At 47.8% G+C, this 22,630-nt stretch overlaps 1 protein-coding gene across 1 annotated transcript in view; it reads right to left on the bottom strand.

Annotated features, from left to right (window-relative positions):
- ISM1 (isthmin 1) overlaps positions 1–22,630 on the bottom strand; it is an 89,444-nt gene that overhangs the window by 5,787 nt on the left and 61,027 nt on the right. The window contains exons 3-5 of the mRNA XM_052651030.1: positions 16,596–16,860; positions 6,485–6,628; positions 2,040–2,129 (exon numbers count right to left, since the gene is read on the bottom strand). Coding sequence (XP_052506990.1) covers positions 2,040–2,129; positions 6,485–6,628; positions 16,596–16,860 — 499 coding nt within the window. The remainder of the gene's footprint in view (positions 1–2,039; positions 2,130–6,484; positions 6,629–16,595; positions 16,861–22,630) is intronic.

Genomic DNA, 22,630 nt, shown 5'->3' with positions numbered 1-22,630 from the left:
AATGGAAGTGTTTCCTGGGAAGCGCAGGTCTGCAGAGCCAGTGGGGGTCCTCTTCAGAGGCCAGGGTTTTCAGAAACAAGATTCACAGAGGCTCCAGAAAACAGCTTTGCACTTTCCCTCCAGGGCATAAGGGCATCAAAAGTCAAGTACATACAGGACTTGTATCCATTGACTTATTATTATTTTTTTTGATCAGACTTACATGGAGTATTCAATGTGAGTGTTTTCAGTGCTTTATGAGTATCAACTCATTCAACTCTATAATAGATCTAGGAGGTAGGCACCATTAAAGTATGAAAGTGTTAGCCGCTTAGTTATGTCCAACTCTTTGCAACCCTATGGACTGTAGCCCACCAGGCTCCTCTGTCCATGGAATGCTCCAGGCAAGAATACTGGAGTGGGTTGCCATGCCCTCCTCCAGGGGATCTTACTGGCCCAGGGATCAAGCCCAGGTTTCCTGCATTGCAGGCAGACTCTTTACCATCTGAGCCACCAGGGAAGGCCATACACCATTACCTTAGACCATTTTTCAGATCAGAAAACTGAGGCAGGAGTCGGTTAAGACATTTGACCTTATGCTAGTCAAGCTTTTCTCACCCCTGCTGGGCATATTCCATTTGTCCTTCTGTCTCATCTCCCTTTTCCTTGCCCTGGAAGGCTGCCCTGCGTGGGTCTGATTTGTGGACTCCCTGAGCCCTAGTTTCTAACTGGGGTACGCCAATGGAAGGACCAGGTCGAGTGGCAGAAGGAAGAAGGGGCGAGGTAAGGGTGCTGTCCTTGAGGCTCCTCCCTCCCTGTTAACACGTTGGCTACATCCTTCTGGGGTCAGGAGTGTGTCCACTCCACCCAGTGGTTCTGGGACCCTTCCCCTAGTCCCTTTAGTCCAGCGGGTGGTGCGGGCTCCCCACTGTTGCCAGTCCCAGAGTGCTGTACAAGCCCTTCTTGGTTTCCATCCACCTGCTCACACCTTTGCCAACAGATCCTCATCAAATGCTCCTCTGTCACCTGATTTGAGCGTGAACCGTGTCTGTTCCTGCCCGGAACCTGCCTGACATGCCATCCCTTCTCATCCGGTGTGTCCTGAGCTGCCCGGGGGAGGGGGGGTGCACCTGGTCCCATCCCCTGTGAAAGGGCAAAGCAGCTGCCTGCCTGTGGGGCAGGAAACGGGGGAAGACAGAGTTGCTCTCTGCCCCAAAAGCCTGCCTTGCGGCTTTACTATTTTACGCAAAACTCCCACAACCTTTAAATTTTGGGGATTAAACGCACTGTGTTTGCCGAAGGCTTCTGCTAGTGGCAGCTGGGTGTACATGAAGGACTGTGATGGAAGTCCTGGGCAACAGAATTTCCAAACTGATTCCAGCTTGGCTGAGGAGAGCAGAAGTGGGTGCAAATGAGAAATGGGGCAGAAGGAATCTTACCTTTCTGCAATATAAAATCACATCCAGAAGCACATGCAGCTATTTTTATACAGCAGGATTTCCCCTTGCTGAGTAGACAATTTTAACTCTGTTTGGCCCATGTTTATTGTACTTGCTCTGGCACTTTCTACCAGAGGAGTAGCAGGGTGTTACAAAGGTTTACAGAAAACTCATGTGGTGGGGGGTGGGGGCGGGATTGGGATGGGGAAGGCAAAACATTGAGGAAGTGCCCTTTCTCTTCCTTCTTCCCCGTGACCCTCTGCTGGGAAACTGACATCATCACTTCTTTATTTCGTTGGGGACACTTGGTGAGGGCTGCGGGAAGAGATTCCATGAGGCCTGAGGCCCCATGATGGGTGAGCCCCATGCCAGGGGCAGGGCGGTCCCACCCGCGTGCCGGGGCGGGTGCAGCAAGGCTGCTGGTCTCCGTCTGTCACTGCAGGAGGCTCCCTTTTGCTTGGTGTTTATTTGGCAAGCAAGAAAAAGGCCGACAGCACTGGACCCCATAAGAGGAAGACGCAATGCTTAAATGGGTCCAAGGATGGCATGGCAAAGGCTAAAGGAATCTCTAAGACACTAAATCAATATTTGGATGAAAAATGAAAAGAAAACTCTTCATACCGACTTCGAACAGTTTGGTGGCATTAAACTCTTCACTTCCCGCAAGCAGACTCACTTCGGTGGCAGCTGTCCTGAAGGTGTCTTCAATTCCTAGACACAGACAGGAGCTCTTTTTTCTCTAGTTATATGGAAAAAGTCACCCCCCTGCCCCCGCCCCAGCCCCACTGGCAAATAAAAAAACAAATACACACGAACAAAGCCTTTTTTGTACTCATTACTACTCATGGGCAGAAACTTGCCAACAGAGGAAACAGTAAAAAGCAGGTATAGAGCATAAAATATATTAAAACCCCAGATACCATTTGCGGCATGAAATCAGATCCAAATGTGCCTGAATGTCCTAAGGAGCTCATTCCCTGGTCCCAGGAGTGGGGTTTTGGGTGGTGCTAGACACACGTCAGGATGTGTGTTTGTCTGGAGGTGTCAGGCTGGCAAAGTGAGCCAGAGACTGGAGAGTGTGTTGGTGTTGTGTGTTGTTGTTTAGTCACTAACTTGTGTGTGACTCGTTTGAAGCCCCATGGATTGTAGCCTGCTAAACTCCTCTCCCCATGGGATTTCCCAGGCAACAACACTGGAGCGGATTGCCATTTCCTTCGCCAGGGAATCTTCTCGACCTAGGAATCAAACCCACGTCCCCTGCATTGGCTGGCAAATTCTTATCCACTGTGCCACCAGGGAAGTCCAGTGTTAACAACTTGTCTAGTGGTTAACACTGGTCTTAAGGACTGACTCACTGGGGTTCAAGTGAGTGACTTGGGTAAGCCCAAGGACCTCTGGGTGATTCAGTTTTCACATCCATAAATAGGGAGAACCAACAACCCTCCTCAGAGCCTTGGATGAATTAAATGAGTTATGCATAAAGAAAGCACTTAGCGTAAGAAGCAGTAAGTGTGGGCTGACATTTTCTCCTTGAATATTTATCTAGCTCATTCTGAGGTAAAAGACCCATTTCTTGCATGTTGGGACTTTCAGCACCGCTGATGATACTGCAAAAAGAATAAACTGGGGGAGGGATGGATTGGGAGTTTGGGATTAACAGATGTAAACGATTATATATAGAATGGATAAACAACAAGGTTCTACTGTATAGCACAGGGAACTATATCCAATACCCTATGATTAAACCGTAATGGAAAATAATATGAAAAAGAATGTAGTATAAATATGTATATATATGTATGTATAACTGAATCACTTTGCCATACAACATTGTAATTCAACTATACTTGAATAAAATAAATATTAGAAAGTTAAAAACAAAAAAATTCAATGTTAAAAAAAGAATATGCTGGGTTTGTCATTACTTGCTCTGAGCAACTGAACCTAGTTTGCCTCACGTTTCCTGGTTCCCTGCCCTACTCAAATGACCATCCGCACCCAGGCTTCCTTTGCAAACGGGAATCCCATGCAAGTGGAAGCAGTCAGGAGAGGAAGGAACAGAGGAATGTGGCCTATTTGTTGGAGAACTTTGGCTGTCCTGCTAGGTGTGAGTTGCTTTCGTTTAAGGGGCTCTCTCTGATTTTATGTGAGGCCCTTCGAGCTTATTTGTACGGTCGGCCTAAGGGACAGATTTTTACAGTGTCATCACCACCAGATCAGGGAGACTGCCTGGCCCTTAAGTCTTTCCAGTGAGGCTGAGAAGACATCAGGAAAGGAAAGAGATGGTGCAAAAGAATATCCTTCATGTTCAAGGGAGCCCTGCAAAGCTGGGGGAGTCAGGAACAGAAAGGCAGAAAGGATGGAAGCCAGGTCAGACGAGAAGGAAATGTATGAACAGGGCTGCTGGCCATGCTGCTTTCAGCAGTGAGAGAAAACATTCAAAATGGGAGGAGAGATGATATCTGCTATCAAGTTATCTAGGTCCACTGTTTTGTGTCTGCATGCCAACTCTGGAGGAGAAAGCAACAGGCAAGCTGCCAAGCCCTGACATGAAATGCTGTCTGTATTCACGTGTGCCTGAGCCCAGTACCCTTCACCCTGGTGGTGGTGGAAGAATTTAATCGTTAAGAACATGGATTCTCGAATCAGACTGCCTAGATTCAAATCCCAGCTGGACCACTTGCTTCTTCTGCGACTCAAGACAAATTAGCCCATGCGTCCCAGTTTCCACAGCTGCCAAATGAACACCATCATCAGTACTTAGTTCGTGACATTATTGTTGGAATTAGACGAAATAACACATGCAAAGACCTTAGAAGTTTGCTTGATACTGAAATACTCAGAAAGTTCTCCTCTTCATGACCTTCCGTATCATCTTTTTTCTTCTTCATCTTCCCAATCTTTACCTTCATTTTCTTTCGCTTCATCTTGTCTTCGTCTTCTTTCCCTCTCCCTCGCCTCTTCACTTTCTTCCTGCCTTCCTCCTTCTCGTTATTTGTTGGTTTATTTCTACCCATCCCACCAGACTGCTAACTCTGTTTCATTGTGATGGGTATGGGAAAGACCAGGACAAACCTCTCGATGGAAATTGATCAAGCACTTTCGGAAACCCATCCGCGCGGCTGACGGGGTCCGCAACTGCCTTTTCTCACGCACGGGCCCGGCTTCTGCGCATGCCCGGCTGTTAGCACGCGCATGCCCGGCTGTTAGCACGCGCATGCCCGGCTGTTAGCACGCGCATGCCCAATCTGGCCGTCTCGCTCCGCAGGAAAGCCTTTGCTCCTCCACGTTTTTCTTCTAAGTCCCAGCCTTGTGGGTTGAGAACAAAGTTTCTAGGGGTAGAAAAAGGAAGTCTGGGGTGTGGGGAATCAAATGTTCTGTCTCTGAAATTTCTTTCAGAGGAAACCGCTTGGAAAGTGTGATTTCCTGGAAGAGCCTGAGGTAGTATTCTAGGCTGTCTTCCTACCTGTCTGTAGGGAACATGGTAGGTGGGAAACCACAGACCAGGGGTTGATAGACTCTTAGGTAAAGTGTCAGAAAGTAAGTATTTTAGGCTTTGTAGGCCCACTCCAGTCCTCTTGCCTGGAGAATCCCATGGATGGAGAAGCCTGGTGGGCTGCAGTCCATGGGGTCGCTAAGAGTCGGACACGACTGAGCAACTTCCCTTTCACTTTTCACTTCCATGCATAGGAGAAGGAAATGGCAGCCCACTCCAGTGTTCTTGCCTGGAGAACCCCAGGGACGGCGGAGCCTGGTGGGCTGCCGTCTATGGGGTCGTACAGAGTCAGACACGACTGAAGCGACTTAGCAGCAGCAGCAGCAGGCTACATATGGTCTTTTAAAAACTGAAGTATAGTTGATTTACAATGTTGCGTTAGTTTCAGGTGTACAGCGAAGTGATATATATCTATGTATATAAAATAAGAATATATATTTGGTATCATATGTATATCATATATATTCTTTTTCATATTCTTTTCCATATTCTTTTCCATTATAGGTTATTACAAAATATAATAGTATAATTCCCTGTGCTATACAGTAGGTCCTTGTTGTTTATTTTATGTCTAGTAGGATATATCTGTTAATCCTGAACTCCTGATTTACCCCTTCCTGACTCGTTTCCCTCTTGGCAACCGTAAGTTTGTTTTCTATGTCCATGCATCTATTTACATTTTGTAAATAAATTCATTTCACGTTCAGACTTGGTTGCATATCCTTCCTCCTCTTCCTCTCTCTTCACAGCCCTTTAAAAACGTATGGGCCATACAGAAACAAGACTAGACAGCGGTTTGGCAATACTACTACAGTCACAATTGTTTTCTACTCCAATATGGCCTCTCACTAAGTTTGCAACTATTAGTTAAGTTTTAAAAAACATGGACGATGCAGTTTAAAGCAATAATTAAATGCCAAGTTGCCCCAATTTGCTCCCTCTGGAACTTTCAGCAACTCTCAGGCTAATGCACGGTTTTTCTTTGGATGGCTGTTAAGCCTCTGATCCTGGCTTCCTTATTAGCCCATGAATATCCATCTTCATGTGTCTCTTTAAGGTACAACCAATTCCGCATCAAAGGACCAAGTTAACCAGAATCACGCCTTAAATTAAGTACATGGGAGCATTGTCTTCTAGGTCATGTTTACTGCAATTGCATATCAGGCTCAGAAAATCCATCTTTTTATCCTCTAAGCTCATTGTCTCTTGTCCCAGTCTGGTCAGAATTCTCATTAGGAAAATGGTTGTCTTGTAAACAGTCAATTTCTATAAGTTTTTAAATAGAAGCTACAACCTTATCCAGACTCACAGAGACAAAGAACAAACTAGTGGTGAGCAGTGGGGAGGGTGAGGAGGGGCGCCATAGGGCTGGGATGTTGGTAGGGTGTACAAACTCTCGGGTGTAAGATAAGCTACAGAGATGTATTATACAGCACGTGGAATATAGCCAATATTTTGTTATAACTGTAAATGGAGTATAACACTTGGAAATTGTATAACAAAATAGAAAATAGAACAAAAAGGAAAAGCTTCTCCAGGAAAGTAGAGCCACACCCCTGAGCGCACCCACCTGGGCAGTTGGGACGGTCACACGTCCTCGATTCGGTGGCGGTACACGCGTAGCCACAAGACCTGGTCCGTTTCTGGTTGCCATTCCCACAGGTGACACTGCAAACAGACCAGAGGCTCCAGTCGCCCTCACCATCTGTGGAATCTGGAAGGGAGCAGGGAGATGGTCACCAGCCTTGCCCAAAGAACCCTCACAGCCCCCATCCGGCTGCCTGCCAACTGCCCACTTGCAGCATCCCCACTGTTGGAGGGGACCAGGTGCCAGGCAGAGGCGAAAAGTTATGGCCCCAGTGCTCATTTCAGGGATTAGCTTCATGATGCAGGGCCTCTCTCTGAGGTTCTGACCCCTAGAAGATGCCTGTGTGTGTGCATGCTCAGTCAAATCTGACTCTTTGAGACCCTGTAGCCCGCCAGGTTCCTCTGTCCATGGGAAGAATACTGGAGTGGGTTGCCGTGCCCTCCTCCAAGGGATCTTCCTGACCCAGGGACCAAATCCAAGTCTCCCGTGGCTCCCGCACTGCATGCAGATGCTTTACCACTGAGCCCCTGGGGAAGCCCAGAAGATGTCTGAAAGTGAAAGTCGCTCAGGTGTGTCTGACTCTTTGCCACCCCATGGACTATACAGTCCATGGAACTCTCCAGGCCAGAGTACTGGGGTGGGTAGCCTTTCCCTTCTCCAGGCGATCTTTCCAATCCAGGGATCAAACCCAGGTCTCCCGCATTGGGAGATTCTTTACCGTTGAGCCACCAGGGAAACCCAGAAGATGCCTAGTAAGTGCTTATTGAAAATGTACACATCCACAGAGCATGGGACCACGCAGTAATACGGTAAAGATTTTCCAAAATGACAGCCATCAGTTCCTTCACATGCACAGAGAGGAGTCACATGCAGGGCCCCAAAACACTCCACATGGGAATAAAGCCTTCTTGGACCTTCCAGACACTTCTCAAGGGACAGCTAAATGCAGCTGATGCCACTGGCACTGGAGGAGCTGCCCAGTGGAGCCCTGCCTGAAGTTCTGAGTCACAGAATTGTGAGAAATAATACACTGCTAATGTTTTAGTCATCAAGTTTTGAATGGTTGTTATGCAGCAGTAGATAACTGATGTATGCTTAGTCGCAGTCTGACTCTTTTGCGACACCATGGACTGTAGCCCGCCAGGTTCCTCTGTCCATGGGGCTACTGGAGCAGGTTGCCATGCTCCCCTCCAGGGGAACTTCCCAACCCAGGGATCAAACCCAGGTCTCCCTCATTGCAGGCAGATTTTTACCAGCTAAGCCACCAGGGAAGCCCAGATAACTGATACATAACAGTAGAGCTAGATGGTTCTTTGAGGTCATCACTCAACATCCATCCAACAAATACTCTATTATGTGCCAGGCCCAATTCTGGGTATATGAGATATATCATTAAATAAACTTGCAAGGATCTCTGCCCTGTGGTACTAATAGTTTTGTGAGAAGAGTCAGATGATAATCAAAACACACACACAAAAATGACTAAATTATACAGTGTATCAGAAATCAGTGAGGGGTAAGGAAAAAGGAGAAATGAACCAGACTGGGGGCTTGAGGGCCACGAGAGAGGTTGGTATGTTATCTAGACTAACTTGCTCTTTTTATTTTTTAATTTAAAAAAAAATTAGAAAAAAATTTTTTGGCCACACTGCTCGGCATGTGGGATCTTAGTTCCCTGAGCAGGCATCAAATCCACACTCCCTGCCTTGGAAGCCTGGAGTCTTAACCACTGGACCACCAGGGAATTCACCTGATTTCCTCTTTCTAAGAGTAAGGAAACTAAGTCCTGGAGTGCTTGGGTGACCCACTCAAGGGGAAGGGGAAGAGAAAGGAAAGTGAGGGCCCTAGTGCTAAGTGCTTTTGCTCAAAAGCCTGACTCTGCAGCATCTCCCTCTGAACTACTTTTTCCTGCTTTATCCAAATCTTCCTCCAGCCTTGGGGCCTCTGCCAGTGCCAAGCATGTAGCCCCAGTCACTGGCCTCGCAGGCTAGGGTCCTGCTCCGCTCGGAACAGGTCTCGGTGATTGTCATTACGTAGTCCTGGCAAGAATGCGGTCCACACATGTTTCTACCTGAACTGTGGGACCCGTGCCAGACTCCCAGGCTGTTGTTTACAGTGTGTTCACTCTCAGGCAAAGCCAGGGCCACTGACTTTAGCCCATTGTTAAGAGTCGGTGGGGGCAGTCCTAATCCTTTCCCCTAACCTACGGTTGAGGGTCCAGCCACACCTCACCTGCCCCCGAGGGCCCCATCCCTTTCTCCTGACTCCCTCAAAGGGGTTTTTCCGAATTTTGATTTCCTTCTAAGACATGATTTTCCAACCACATGGCCAAGCAGATGTTTGAAACTCCTGCCTCGTGCAAGGGATGCAGGTCTGCTCCCCCTCCCACCCTGGCTGCCTCCATCTCTCCATCTCCTCCTGAACATCAGTGCAGGGGAACCCGAGAGATCGCTGAGCAGGGGGCCGGGGCTGGCACCTCCCAGGCCTCTTGGTAACTCGCCAAGAACACAAAGGAAGTGCCTGAAACAATCACATGCTCGCACTCCTGTCGGTGGGTGTATCCATGTGTTACATGCACGCAGGAACACACTCAGCACCTCCCGTGTGACTCTTCCTGGGGTCTGATTTGTTAAAAGGAACAACCACCACCACAAAAAGTCACCAGTCAAGATGATACTGTTTTCAGACTCATAAAAAGGGGGCAATGGGTAAGTCAGAGAAAGCTTATTAATTCACAGAGGAAGAGTTGCTGTCCACTGTGGGGTGGGTCTCAGCCTAAGACACAATCCGGGTGATTGATGCCAAGAGGTATCCCACTTGGTTCAGCAGAACCAAAGGGGCCTCAACCACCCGGAATTCTCTGGCAGTACGTCCTCCCTGGTATAATAAGAGGGAGAGCTAGCTTGGGGGAATATTGTCTCTGAATGTTGAGATTTTAGCATTAAACATACCATCTTGGAATCTCTGCCTGAGGTAATTTCTTATGTTGGTTTTTTTTTTTAATCTAAATTATTGAATGTTAGTACTGTATCAAATTATGTGAAAGATGATTCCATAATTCTCTGGGTACCCACCCTCTTTCATACCCACCCCAGCCCTGGGCCACTGACTTTGCTCTGCTGCTGCTGCTGCTAAGTCGCCTCAGTCGTGTGAGACTCTGTGTGAGCCCATAGACAGTAGCCCACCAGGCTCCGCCGTCCCTGGGATTCTCCAGGCAAGAACACTGGAGTGGGTTGCCATTTCCTTCTCCAACATGTGAAAGTGAAAAGTGAAAATGAAGCCGCTCAGTTGTGTCCGATTCCTAGTGACCCCATGGATTGCAGCCTACCAGGCTCCTCCATCCATGCGATTTGCCAGGCAAGAGTGCTGGAGTGGGCTGCCACTGCCTTCTCCGTGACTTGCTCTGGCCCCTGAAAAAACAGCAAACATGATGCAACACAGAGGCTAGAAAAGTGCCAGTGCCTCAGGGCTTGCCTTGTCCCTGAGGGAACTCTTCCACCGCCATGTGAAGAGCCTGGGTGAGCCTGGAAGGCATGGGGCCAGAGGGGGAGAGGCCCACCGGTCCCTGCACCCCAGCTGGCCAGCAGGGACCCCATCATTGGGAATGAGGCCATGCTGGAGCACACAGCCCCAGCCAAGTCAGCCCAGAGCAGAAAAACGGTGCAGACAGCCTGTAGACTGTCTCAGAGACATTTGCGCTTTTAAGCCAGTAAGTTTTAGATTGCTGTTGTTTAGTCGCTCAGTCGTGTCCAACTCTTTTGTGACCCTATGGACTGTATCCTGCTGGGCTCCTCTGTCCACAGGATTTCCCAGGCTAGAATACTGGAGTCAATTGCCAATTCCTTCTCCAGGGGATATTCCTGACCCAGTGTTCGAACCTGCATCTCCTGCATTGCAGATGGATTTTTTTTTTTTTTCACTGTTGAGCGGTTTCTAAAGTAGCAAGAACGGGAACTTCCCTGGTAGTGCAGTGGTTAAGAATCCACCTGTCAATGCAGGGAATGTGGGTTTGATCCCTGGTCGGGGAACTAAGATCCCACATGCCACAGGGCAGCTAAGACCCAACACAGCCAAAAAATAAATATACTATTTTTAATTCTTAAAAGAAAACAATAAAAGCTGTCACAAATACACCAGAACAACCTTTCCTATGAATGCTCTCTGAATGGCTTGGAGACTCTGGAACCATGAAGGATTTATTACTTCAGCAAGTGGATTTCTCCATGGCTTGAAAAAAAAAAAAAAAGCTACCAAAGCCATTTATTTTCCAAACACTTCTTTACACTGGGCCCCCAAAGTTAGACATGGAACATTGATATCCCCACATGGCTGATCATTCCTATTAGCCTAGCAAGGAAGTGAAACAAAAAGTAGGCATGTCAGTCCACTTGCCAGAAGTGTCTAGAGCACACAGCCCTGGAGGAGCATCCCAGCCAAGCCCCTCCTCCCAGGGATTTCTATTGTTTAATGTATGTGAAGGACAGAAAGGGAATTTCTGATGTAGGGAAGGCGACAAAGCTCTGAGGGCAGTCTTCCTTTCTGCTATAATAAAATAAGCCTATTTTCATTGGCTTACCTACCAGGGAGCATCGCTGAGAGCAGAAGATGAACTTGAGCAGCAGTAATTACAAAGATGGCAACAAAGACAGCAGAATAGTCCCTGTGAACGTTTATGTGAGGCTGTGGCAGCCCTGTCTGTGACATCAAAGAGCTGAGTGAGGGCAGAGAACAATCCACAGGGCAGCGGGCTGGGAACTGGGCTTCCAGGATGTCATTTGAAATTGTAAAGTGGTCATTATATACTTCCAGGGCACTCGAGTTCTGTGGTCCAGTTACAGTATTTGGGCAACTGAAGTGACTTGAGTCTTGGCTCAGCCACTGGCAATCCTCCACCACTAATCCTAGCTAGATGATTGTGACTGCCAGTTATTGAAGCCCTGCCTTAACCAGCGGCTCTGTCTAAGCACCCTGATTGAACTGCTGTAATAACCCTGCAAGGTAGGTGGAAACACTCACCTTTTATGGATAAGGACACAGGCTCAGAGAGGTTAAGGTGCTTGATTAAGGTCACACAGCCCAAACTTGGTGGGCTGGGATGAGATCTGAGATCTGCCTGCTCTGGCCATATCCTGCTCTATATCCTGATATTCCAGCAGCTTTGATTCTGGCCCAAACAGCCCTTCCTTAAGATACCTATTGTGTGTGTGTGCTTAGTCACTCAGTCATGTCCGACTCACTCCTCTGTCCATGGAATTCACCAGGCAAGAATACTGGAGTGGGTAGCCATTCCTTTCTCCAGGGGATCTTCTCAAGCCAGGGATTAAGCCCAGGTCTTTGGCATTGCAGGTGGATTCTTTACCATCTGAGCCACCAGAGAAGACCAAGATACCCATTATGTGGCTATAATTCAACAAGACAAAGAAAAACCTTTCCAAAAAAATCACCGTGAAATCTATTAAAACAGGACCACAATCTGTAAGAGAATTGCAAAGAATCGACTACCAGCCCAAATTACACTTCGCTGTGTTCATCTGATTGCATTATCAGGTTATTTAGAGCAATCTTGGGGATGGTATACTATTATTTGACAGAAAGATACTTATTTGGACCCTTTCTTTGCCCTGGGTGACAGCTTAAGTATCTCAAACACACAGAGGCCAAAGGTGAGCTGACTCATGGTCATTACATGCTTCCACCATCAAAAATTAGGTTTATCTTTTGTTGTTTTTCCAATAGTCATGTATGGATGTGAGAGTTGGACTATAAAGAAAGCTGAACACTGAAGAATTGATGCTTCTGAACTGTGGTGTTGGAGAAGACTCTTGCGAGTCTCTTGGACTGCAAGGAGATCCAACCAGTCCATTCTAGAGGAGATCAGCCCTGGGTGTTCATTGGAAGGACTGATGCTAAAGCTGAAACTCTAATACTTTGGCCACCTGATGTGAAGAGCTGACTCATTTTAAAAGACCCTGATGCTGGGAAAGATTGAGGGCAGGAGGAGAAGGGGACGACAGAGGATGAGATGGCTGGATGGCATCACCGACTCAATGGACATGGGTCTGGGTGGACTCCAGGAGTCGGTGATGGACGGGGAGGCCTGGTGTGCTGCGGTTCATGGGGTCGCTAAGAGTCGCACACGACTGAGCGACTGAACTGAACTTTGTTGTGTATTTTATAATTTATTCTAAAGACGCTGTTACATTCTACTTATTTCACCAAGGATTTTCTGAAATACTCTGGCTGCAGACATTTGCATTCTTATTAAAAACCCTAACTTCACTTATTTGCGATTGATAGCCTCCACTAAGCCCAGTTCCTATGGCAACTGTAGCTGGCCTCAGACAGGGCAGCAAGTACAAAGGCCCAGTGATGGGCGCTGCTTTGCCACTGCATGAACCTCACCTTCCTGGGCTGAATGTTCTCTCCTTGTATCCTCCCCAGCCCCCGACACAGGGATAAACACTTAGAAATTGCGCTATACTTTCTTGCTGATTGAAATAAAAGGGGACTTCGCTCATCTGAACCTGTAAAGAATTCTGGAATCTGTATATTCCCGTCAGCCATACTGAGAAGCAGTAAAGATTCATCCACATTGCAAATGCTACCGAGTGACTGTAGCTTGTAAGCTACACACTTATAATCTTGCTTCTCAAAGCGTGGTCCGAGGACCAGCAGGGTCGGCTTCACCAGGTCGCCCGCCCCTTTTCTTCATCTGTGACTTCAGGCGCGGCATTTACCAAGTTGCCCAGGTGATTTGTGTGCACATAAAGGTCTCAGAAGCACTGCTTTAGGGGTTCCATAAAGGGACCAGACTTTCTTTATAAAGTAGGAATCCTGATGTCTGGGGCTTCCCTGGTGGCTCAAACAGTAAAGAATTTGCCTGCAATGCGGGAGTGTGTGTGTCTGTGAGTTGCTCACTCATGTCTGACTCTTTGCGACCCCATGGTCTGTTCATGGAATTCTCTAGGCAAGAATACTTGCCTAGGAAATCCCATAGACAGAGGAGCCTCGCAGGCTACAGTCCATGGGGTTGCAAAGAGTCAGACATGACTGAACCACAGTTTAATGATGGCAGTGTTACTAAAAGAGACCTCACAGTCATCACTATGGAAGTCTCTCTATGACCCAGGGATGCTGTAAGATGCAGAGAGGGTACCGCCCCCTCCCCAGGTATTGTAGATCTAGAAAGCTGGGGTGAAGATAGCTGCGACAGCCACGGTAACTGCTCCAGCAGAGGCAGATTCTACCCTCAAGATGGAAATGGAGGGTGGGGGGGTTCTTAATGTTCATAAATTCAGCACAATATATTGTGTAAAAACTTTAGATGAAAAAACTGTTTCTAAGTGGTGATCATCAAACTTCCATGAGCATGAGAGTCACCTGCTGACCTTGACTAAAAAAAGAAAGAAGCATACAAAGACTCCAGGTCTCACTCCTGCACATTCCGTGGAAGGATGGCAGTGGCCCTCGATCTGGGCTGCACCCTGGTGTCACTCATGGAGCTTTAAAAATCCCTGATGCCTGGGTCCCACCCCAGAGACTCCAAGTTAACTGATCTCGAGAGAAGTCCAGGCATTGGGATTTAAAAAAATAAATGCCCAGAGGAGTATGGGCAACCATACTGAGAAACACTGGTGTGTGGGGCCTCGTGCTTCCAGATCAGGAGCTTCCCAGGTGGCTCAGACAGTATAGAATCTGCCTGCAGTGCAGGAGGCCCAGATTCGATTCCTGGGTCAGGAAGATACCCTGGAGAAGGGAATGGCTGCCTACTCCAGTATTCTTGCCTGGAGAATCCCATGGATAGTAGTTGCAAAGGGTCGTACATGACTGAGTGACTGACCCTGTCACTTTCATTTTTCCAGTGTGTCTGAGATTAAACAATCCTGGAGTGGGGTCTAAAAGTCTGCATTTCTAGTATGGTCTCTGGGGACGCTGATCTACTGGCCTGGGGACCATACCTGGAGATATGTAGGGAAGGGGGCTTGGGCCCAGGATAGGCACTACGTTTTCACAGGCAGTGGATGGATTCTGATGTTGAGGGTCTGAGCCTCCCTCAGAGAGACCATGTTCCACGTGGGCTGGGCAGGCAGGTGAAGCTGCAGTCCTGTGCAAGGTCAGGCCAGCACTCTGGGATCCTTGGCATTTCTCTTGTTCAACAGCTCAGCTCAGCCCTGGACTTCTACTACCATTCCTGTCTTCCAACCTAACTGTCCCTTTATAGACCCACTTTACTGCCCTAAAGGATGCGCTTCCCCCTCCACCCCCGAGAGGCAGAAGAACACAGTGGTGAAGAGGACAGACTCTGTACCTAGACTGTCTGAGATGAATCTTAGGTCAAAGTTGCTTAACTTCGCCAGGCTTCAGTTTCCCCATTTGTAAAGTGGGGTCTCTGCTTCAGTGAGCTGATTAAATGAGCTAATTTTTGAGAGCTGCTATGAAGAGGGACTGTGGAAGGCAACTGCTACAGAAAGGTTGGCTAATGTTCCCAACCCTTCTTGGAAAATAAATTGGACTTCTGGGAAAGGGGAAGGTTTTATGAGCAGTTGGGTGGGGCCTGGGAGCTCTCTTCCTGCTTCTCTAGCATTTACTGTTTATCTCTACTGTGGCACTCTTTTGCTCCATCCATTAAGTTTTCTCCTTTTGTTCAAAGACAGGTGAGATGCTCTTCAGGGAAGGACCATGTCTTAATCTTTTTTGGATTCCCAGTACCTAGCAGAATGATGGGCAGAAGATGTGTTCAATGTCAGTTGCAACTAAGTGACGTGGTTGGGAAGAAAGTCCTACTCTTTTGGACATTGCTTATCATCATCTATTAGCAGGCAGAAATGACTTGCCGATATACAAGTGGCCTTTCTGCTGAAAATGGGGGTAAGGGTGAGGATGCAAATGGTGCAAAACAAGTCATCCTCATAGACCGTCTGCTCTTGAACCACAAGGCCATCATCATGGTGGATGTATTTGTAAGATATCAAATACTCTTATAACATGGGGCACCCTGCCCGATTCTTCATGAAGACTGGCCAGATGCTTTCCAAATTGGTTTCCTCTTCATCTAGTTCACACAGAAAACATTTCCCAGCTTCCCTTGCATCTACATGGGATCATATGACAAAGTCTTGCCAATAGAATCTGGGCAGATTTGTCTTCTCCAGGCTGAGGGGGTTGAAAGCATGAGTGCCTTTTCCAGACTCTGTCTTTCTAATTGTCTGCCAGCCAGAGGCAGAGCATCCAGTGGGTAATTCTCAGGCCCTCGCAGTTGGTGGGGCTTAAAGATGGAAGGAGTCTGGGTCCCCAAATGACTGGGTGGAGCTGCGTTCCTCTGACCCTGTCTTCCATCCCAGCTTAAGTGAGAAATGAACGAGGATTATTTTAAGCCATTGAACATAGAAATAGTTTGTTTTCTCACCTATCCTACTCTAAAACCATGGGAAACTGTAAGTTCCAACTCGGGGTCTTGAAATTTGTTGCTGGAGATGCCTCACTTGTCATGATAACTCGAGACATACATGATATGAGGGTTTCAAAGGGCCACTTCACTACCAGTGATAAACATAACATAGTTGCCTGGTCAAAGGAGACAGCTGGGCACATCTTTTTCACTAAATGGGTGTTCAGTACAGGTTTTTACAGTCAAATACATGAGGAAGTTCGGAGAAGGAAATGGCAAGCCACTTCAGTTTTCTTGCCTGGAAATGTCTATGGACAGAGGAGGCTGCTGGGCTCCTGTCCATGTGGTCTCGAAGAAGTGGACATGACTGAGCATTCACACACTATTCGAGGAAGTTATTTCAGTGGTTTTGTCATTTAAAAAAAAAAACAAAAAGGCAGGACCTGAAAGATCCCTAACTTAAAAAAAATCTTTCCGAGGATAATTGGCATTATTTTAAAATTATAGTATTTCTAGAAAAATGTGGTGAGCGGGGCCTCTTGGGCCTTCTGTGGACAGGGTGGACAGAGTCTGTATGAGGTCTGCCTTGTTGAAGACCCAAAGCCACACACTGTAAACAGGGTTTTGCTTGGCTCCACGTCCACTGGCCTCATCGTCCTCGTTTATTCTCTACACTGATTTTATATTGCTGGGTGGTAAACTCACCATATTCTGGCTGTTCTTTGGTTTCAAATGTCCGGTGGCCCGGGGCCGGACGGTCCCAGCCGCCGGGGGGGCTGAGGAAGTTGCTGTCGTCTGAGGTGCCGTCGTACTTGTAGTCTTGGTCACTGCCCTGGGCCCTCGGCAGGGCCAAGGACCTCTGCCACCAGGCCCGCCAGTCGGGGGATGGCACTGACCAGCCAGGTTTATTCTCTGGGTGCTGATCTTTCTCTGCTTCAGAGTCAGGACCATCCACCACCTCTATGGTGACCTGAGGAATTCAAAACAGGCCAGGGTCAAGGAGGAGTCAACAGCCTCCACGCCGGGTGACCCTCGGGAGAAAGTCTAAGAGAGCGGAGGGAAACGCGGCTCCCTTGGGAGGGAAAGCGGAGGCTGCACCGTGACACGGGGGGAGAACCTCCAGGGACGCCCGGAGGAGCTGACGCCCATGGGCCTTGTGTTGGGAGGAAGCAGGGTATCACGGGGCCCCTGATTTACGGATGACTACATTTCTGGGAAGTCTTTAATTCAAGGAGTCAACATGTACCATGAATGGCACAAGAACAACCCATAAAACGGAACACTTACTGAGAACTAACCATGTACCAGGCACTATTTAAAAGGCTTTCCATGTATTAATGTACTTAATCCTCACAATGTCTCTATGTTGGTTCTGTTGCTCGGCCCTCGTGGTTACTGATCTGAAAGGATGTTCTTGCCACTCCTCCCATTCTGGTCTGTGGGTGCTGCACCTCCCACCAAGAGGTGGGGTTTACGCCCCCGCCCTTGCAGTCTGGGCTGGCCTAAAGACTCACAGTAGAGTGTGGTAGGTGTGTCAACGTGACCAGCCACACGAGGTATTGAAGTTTCCATTTGCATTCTCTCAGAAAGTTCCTACCATTACGTATGGAAGCCCAGCCTAGACTACTGTGCACGTGACCGTCATGTGATGAGGGAGCCAAACAGCAGAGAACAAAGGCTCCCCAAGTCCCTGGAAAGCTCTGAGGCCCCAGTCAGTTGAGCGGGGAGCCATCTTGGGTCTTCCAGGCCAACTGGGTCACCCCAGCTGATAGCACGTAGAGCAGAGACGAGCTCTCCCAGCTGAGCCCTGCTCAAATTCCCGACCCACAGCACTCCGAGCAGTCCAGTGATTGTTGTTTCAAGCTGTTAAATTTCAGAGTAGTGGCTAGACAGCTTCTTACAGACAGAAGAACTGGACACAGAGAAGTTAACAAGCTGCCTATGGTCACACAGCTAGTAACTGGCAGCCATGGGTATTCAAGCTCCAGAGCCTGTACTCTTATGGACTTTGCCAAACTGTCTCTCAAAAAGTCAGTCACCTAGGTCCTGTCCCCTCCTGTGACCAGGTGAGCCCAGAGACCACCGATGCTGGTAGGGGGTGCTGGATGCCACAGGTCCTGTAGAGATGTGAGCACAAGGTCCATGCTGTCCCAGCTGTGAGTTTCACTCATCCCCGAAACTGGACCCAGCGCAGACTCCTCCTTAACCCACCCTCAGGGTCAGAGCAGACAGTCCCAGAGTCAAGGTCAGAACTTGCTCTTGGATTTACGGAGCCTCGTTTGGAAGTCACAGGGCTGAAAGAATGCAGCTTCTTGGCTCCGAGAGACAATCAGCATAGAGAAACTTGTTTTAAAAACATAATAAAAGACTCCTTGGGTTCCTCTGGCCATCACATGGCTCTTGCAACAACCCCTGGACGAGTTATGCGCAAATGAATCAGAAACATGCGCTCTGAGTAATCAGCGCAAGATGTACTGGGCAGATGCTCTTCCAGCTTTGCCCTAACTCGACATCTGAGAGACTTGTTGAGATGCTCTGCCAAATTGCACCAGGTCATGCCAATCCCCGAGACAAACAGACCCTTTCTTTTGTCTCAGGAATGGAAAAGTTTGAATTCTACTTTCTTCGACATTCAAAGGAGGTTGCCCCACTCGTGGTGGGCCTAGCTGTGCCCTTGTGCGGTCCAGACACGAGATCCAGGGTGGTCTTCTACCCCAGTACACTTGGGCTGTGGCAGGCCGAGAGCATCTCCTCTGGTGTGGGATGCCTACGAGGGCACCATTGGCTTGATTCCATACCACCACCATCACCCCAGTCTTGTAAGCATCCCTTGCATATTTATAAATAATTATGGAACTTTTAGTAATCCCCCAAAAGGACAAAAAGAATAATTACATCATTCATCTTGTATCATTGCTGTTTGCTGGAGGGATGGCTATTGGAGAGGGACAGTGCCCAGGACCTACACGCAACCCTACCAGGACAGAGTGGAAGGCATGCACAGCTGGGTGGCATGGACCTGAGCCAGCAGAGGTTCCATGATGCCCAGCCTTTGAAGACACAACATTTCTCCTATGTAGTCCCAGCCTCCACGCCTGCAGACAGAACAACTGAGCCGCAACAATTGTCTGCAAGGCTATTAAGGGTCTTGGAGAAGCTGCCAAGAGCCAGGCAAGCCTGCAATTATGGTAATAAGATCAGTCTCTGGGTAGGAGATAAGGGGGAACAGGCTGGACAGTTTTGGTATTCCGTTTGTATCCAGACTGGAGTCAAAGGGATTGCCTAAACAAAACGTGCCCTGCAATTTCTCCAAGCTGGGAATCAAAACAATTCCATGTTTTAAGCTATTACCGTCAATATGATTCTTTTTCCCCCAAAACTGCTGCTTGGATCCAAACAAAACAGATTTGTTGCCTGGCCAGGCAATGAGTAGCAAAATACAAATTTACTCCAAAAACTATTATCGATGACTAACTCTCATCAGCTTAGAGGTTTCTATTTCCCCTTTCATTTCTAGCCACTGCTTCAACTGAATTAAAAATAACACAAACAAACAAACAAACAAAAAAACCCACACAAAACAAAACCCCCGAAAACCTTAGGATCCACCCTTCCCTCCAGTTAGGAATGTGGAAACCTCGTACTGATAATAAAAGAAGAAATCTAATCTTGAACGTGAAATTTCATAGGCATCTAATTAAAAAGACTTAATGAGCATGATCATGACTTCTCGAACGGGAGGAGGTGGAGGGAGATTAGTTTTACGTTTCCTGTTGCTCTTACTCTTATTTACATGTTCTTTAGCATCAAAGAATCTGTTCATAAAAATGTCTTGAACAACAATCAGTGTGACGAGTTGAAGGTGTGGCAGGGAGCACAGTAGATTTCCAAGCTGACGGAGCTGGATCTTACCTTTCTTTGGCGTCTTCAATACACAGCATTGAAGCATCTTTAGTATATTTGTTTCTTCTGGATTTTTCCATACCATGAATCAAGACAGTAAAAGAAAAAGAACTTTTCCAAAAGACCCAAGTCCAACTTCTGGCTGAATCTTGTCAGATCCAAGAAAAGAGAGACTAGAATAGGTGCCAAGTTTGAGAATTCCGTCCAAAATTAGGAAAGGATAAAATCCTTTGCACTATTATCAGTTTCTTTCTTCCTCTTGAAAGTTCAAACATTTATTAGAAACACACTCTTTAGCACTGAAAAGCACTTTCCACTGGGAAACTAACACAATTCGTAGTCTAATCAGCAATAATCTAACGACACTGAGAATAGAGAAGGCTTGATCTTCGGAACTCAGGAGAATCTTCTAGACTCTTCTAACTTGTTGGCCCTGTTAGAGCACCAACGAGCTTGAGCACTACGGTGACCAGGTAGTTTGGGTTTGTGTTTATTTCCCAGAGACTAGGAGAAGCCCTGGGAGTTGAAATGAGTCCTCAAAAGCACAGAGCAGCAAACGGATAGGCCCCCGATAATGTAACCCTTCTTCCTTGATAAATGCCAAAGAAAGAACACAAAGGACTAGGAAGATATATAATCCCTCCCTCTCAGACCCACTGGTGCTCTCAAAACAACTCTGGCAGCTCCAGGTAAGTGCCGTGAGTGCTTTGAGCCTTACAGCATTCCTGTTCGGGTATCGCTGCTTGTTCTACAAAAGCTAGCCCCGTATTTCAGGCAGAGAAACTGGCCTGGAGAATTCACATTCCTGAGGTGAACAGCAAAGGAGGAGAGCTGCTCTCAAAATGAGATCTCCTGACTCTTAATTATTTTATACTGGTCTCCTCTGTCATTTTCACGCTTGCTGCCATCACCAGCCAGCGTCCACCAACCTGGGGAAGCGTCCGCATCGCTTTGCTGAGTGCTTCCCATGGATGATCTCATTTAATCCTTGTGCATGCTAAGTCGCTTCAGCCGTGTCTGACTCTGTGCAACCCCATGGACTGTAGCCCACCAGGCTCCTCTGTCCATGGGATTCTCCAGGCAAAAATATTGGAGTGGTTGCCATGCCCCCCTCCAGGGGATCTTCCCGACCCAGGGATCTTCTGCAGTGGCAGGCGGGTTCTTTACCAGCAGCACCACCTGGGAAGCCCGTCTAATCTGCACAACCGTACCACTATGGAGGATTGTCCTACAAAAGTACTACACCTACGTTGTTATTCCCATGGTATAGACAAGGAAACTGAGGCATATGGAGGTCAAGTAACCTTCAGCAGCCACAGAGGCCAAGCTTGGTTGACAGAAATGGTGCTGCCGGAGCCCAAAGAGAGGTGGGTGGACTCTGGTTCACGATGGGGACAGCAGGGCCCCCTTGAGAATCTGAACAGTACCAGCTTGTCTCCAGGAGGGTGTGGGTCCATGTCTTGGGAACAGTAATTTCTTGGTTCTTACTTGGCCAGGCCTGCCATCCCAAAAGAATTTTAGGAAGAAAAGAGGTAGGAAAATCAGAAGTAGAAGCGCATACCACACCTCTAGCCCTAGCCAACTCATCTGATTATATCAAGAGGCCTACAGTCGTGTAAATAAGTCTGTGCAAGGGGAAAAAAGGGCTTTTAGAAGACTATTTTTAAGTCTCCCTCAATGGAATAAAAGAAAGAAATACATCGGTTGAAATGAATACGAATCTCAGATGGACCCAGAAAAGAGAAATATTTGGTGGTGAATAGCTACTGTGGTAAGGAATTGATGCAGTGAGCCTAATAATGAGTTTATTTTAGAGATTTCTGCATCTGCTATCTGACCATCAGCTGCGGAGCAGAAACCCAGCCAAGGATACTGACGTTCTGCTGGAACTTGTCCTGGGGGATTTACTTTCTTTCCTGAGTGGTTTATTTATTTATTTGTTGCCAAAACCCAACTTCTAGTTTTGTTTTAAATTTAATATGGAGATTGGGTTCAGGAGTTTGAGGCTATTTCTTTCTATTTTGTGCATTGTTGGGCTTCCCCCAACCCACCCCCTACTCACTTCCACAGCCTGAAGCCAGTCTTAAAATGAAGAGCCTGATTCACTTGGGACAGAGGCCACCTGGCTTCAGGGGTTTATTTAAAAAAAAAAAAAAAAAAGCTCTGAAAAGCTGGGCTTTTTAAAGGATTTCCCTTCCTAAAAGTCAAGAGGCCCAGCTCAGCATTGTCTCTTTGGAAAGGTGTGGGCGGTTTGGTGGTGGTGGGTCGGGGAGAGACTGTGAACCCCAGCCCTGGAGCGTGGGAAGTGCTTGCAGACAAGGGGGCGGTGCTGGGGTGCGGTTCAGAGACAGGGGTATCAAATTCCTGTGTGCTCCCTGCTCCAGGGAGGGCTAGCTGGGTGGGGGCTGGGGGCAGGTTGCCAGAGGGTGAGGGAAAGATGAGGTCAGAGGGCCCGGCAGTGGAAGCCGACCCCTGGTATGCCTTCACCTGTTTGCAGTCCGCTCCCCGGGAAGAGAGGACGGCTCAGGGTGACTGGTGGGGCTGTCTGCTTGGCTGCATCAGCCCTGTGTCAAACCAGTGGATTTCAGCAAGATGGTAGAGCTCTGAGGAAGGGGCGAGAGTTGTCAGCATGAAAACCATCACCCCCTTTGAGAAAGCACCTCACCTTTTAAAGGACTACCAGGGAGCCGATTTACTAGTGTGGTGAGGCTTGAGGCCATAGCAGCCAGCTCTGTGTGTGTGTGCGTGTGTGTGTGTGTGTATGCACACTCACACACACTTATACTCAGACCTAGGGCTGGAGCTCTCAGGGGTAGCACACATCGGTCTTTCTTTGA

Source organism: Budorcas taxicolor, chromosome 13, assembly GCF_023091745.1.
Source record: "Budorcas taxicolor isolate Tak-1 chromosome 13, Takin1.1, whole genome shotgun sequence".
Lineage (NCBI taxonomy): Eukaryota > Metazoa > Chordata > Mammalia > Artiodactyla > Bovidae > Budorcas > Budorcas taxicolor.
The sequence above is the reverse complement of the archived record's forward strand: the minus strand, read 5'-3'. Positions and strand labels throughout refer to the sequence as shown.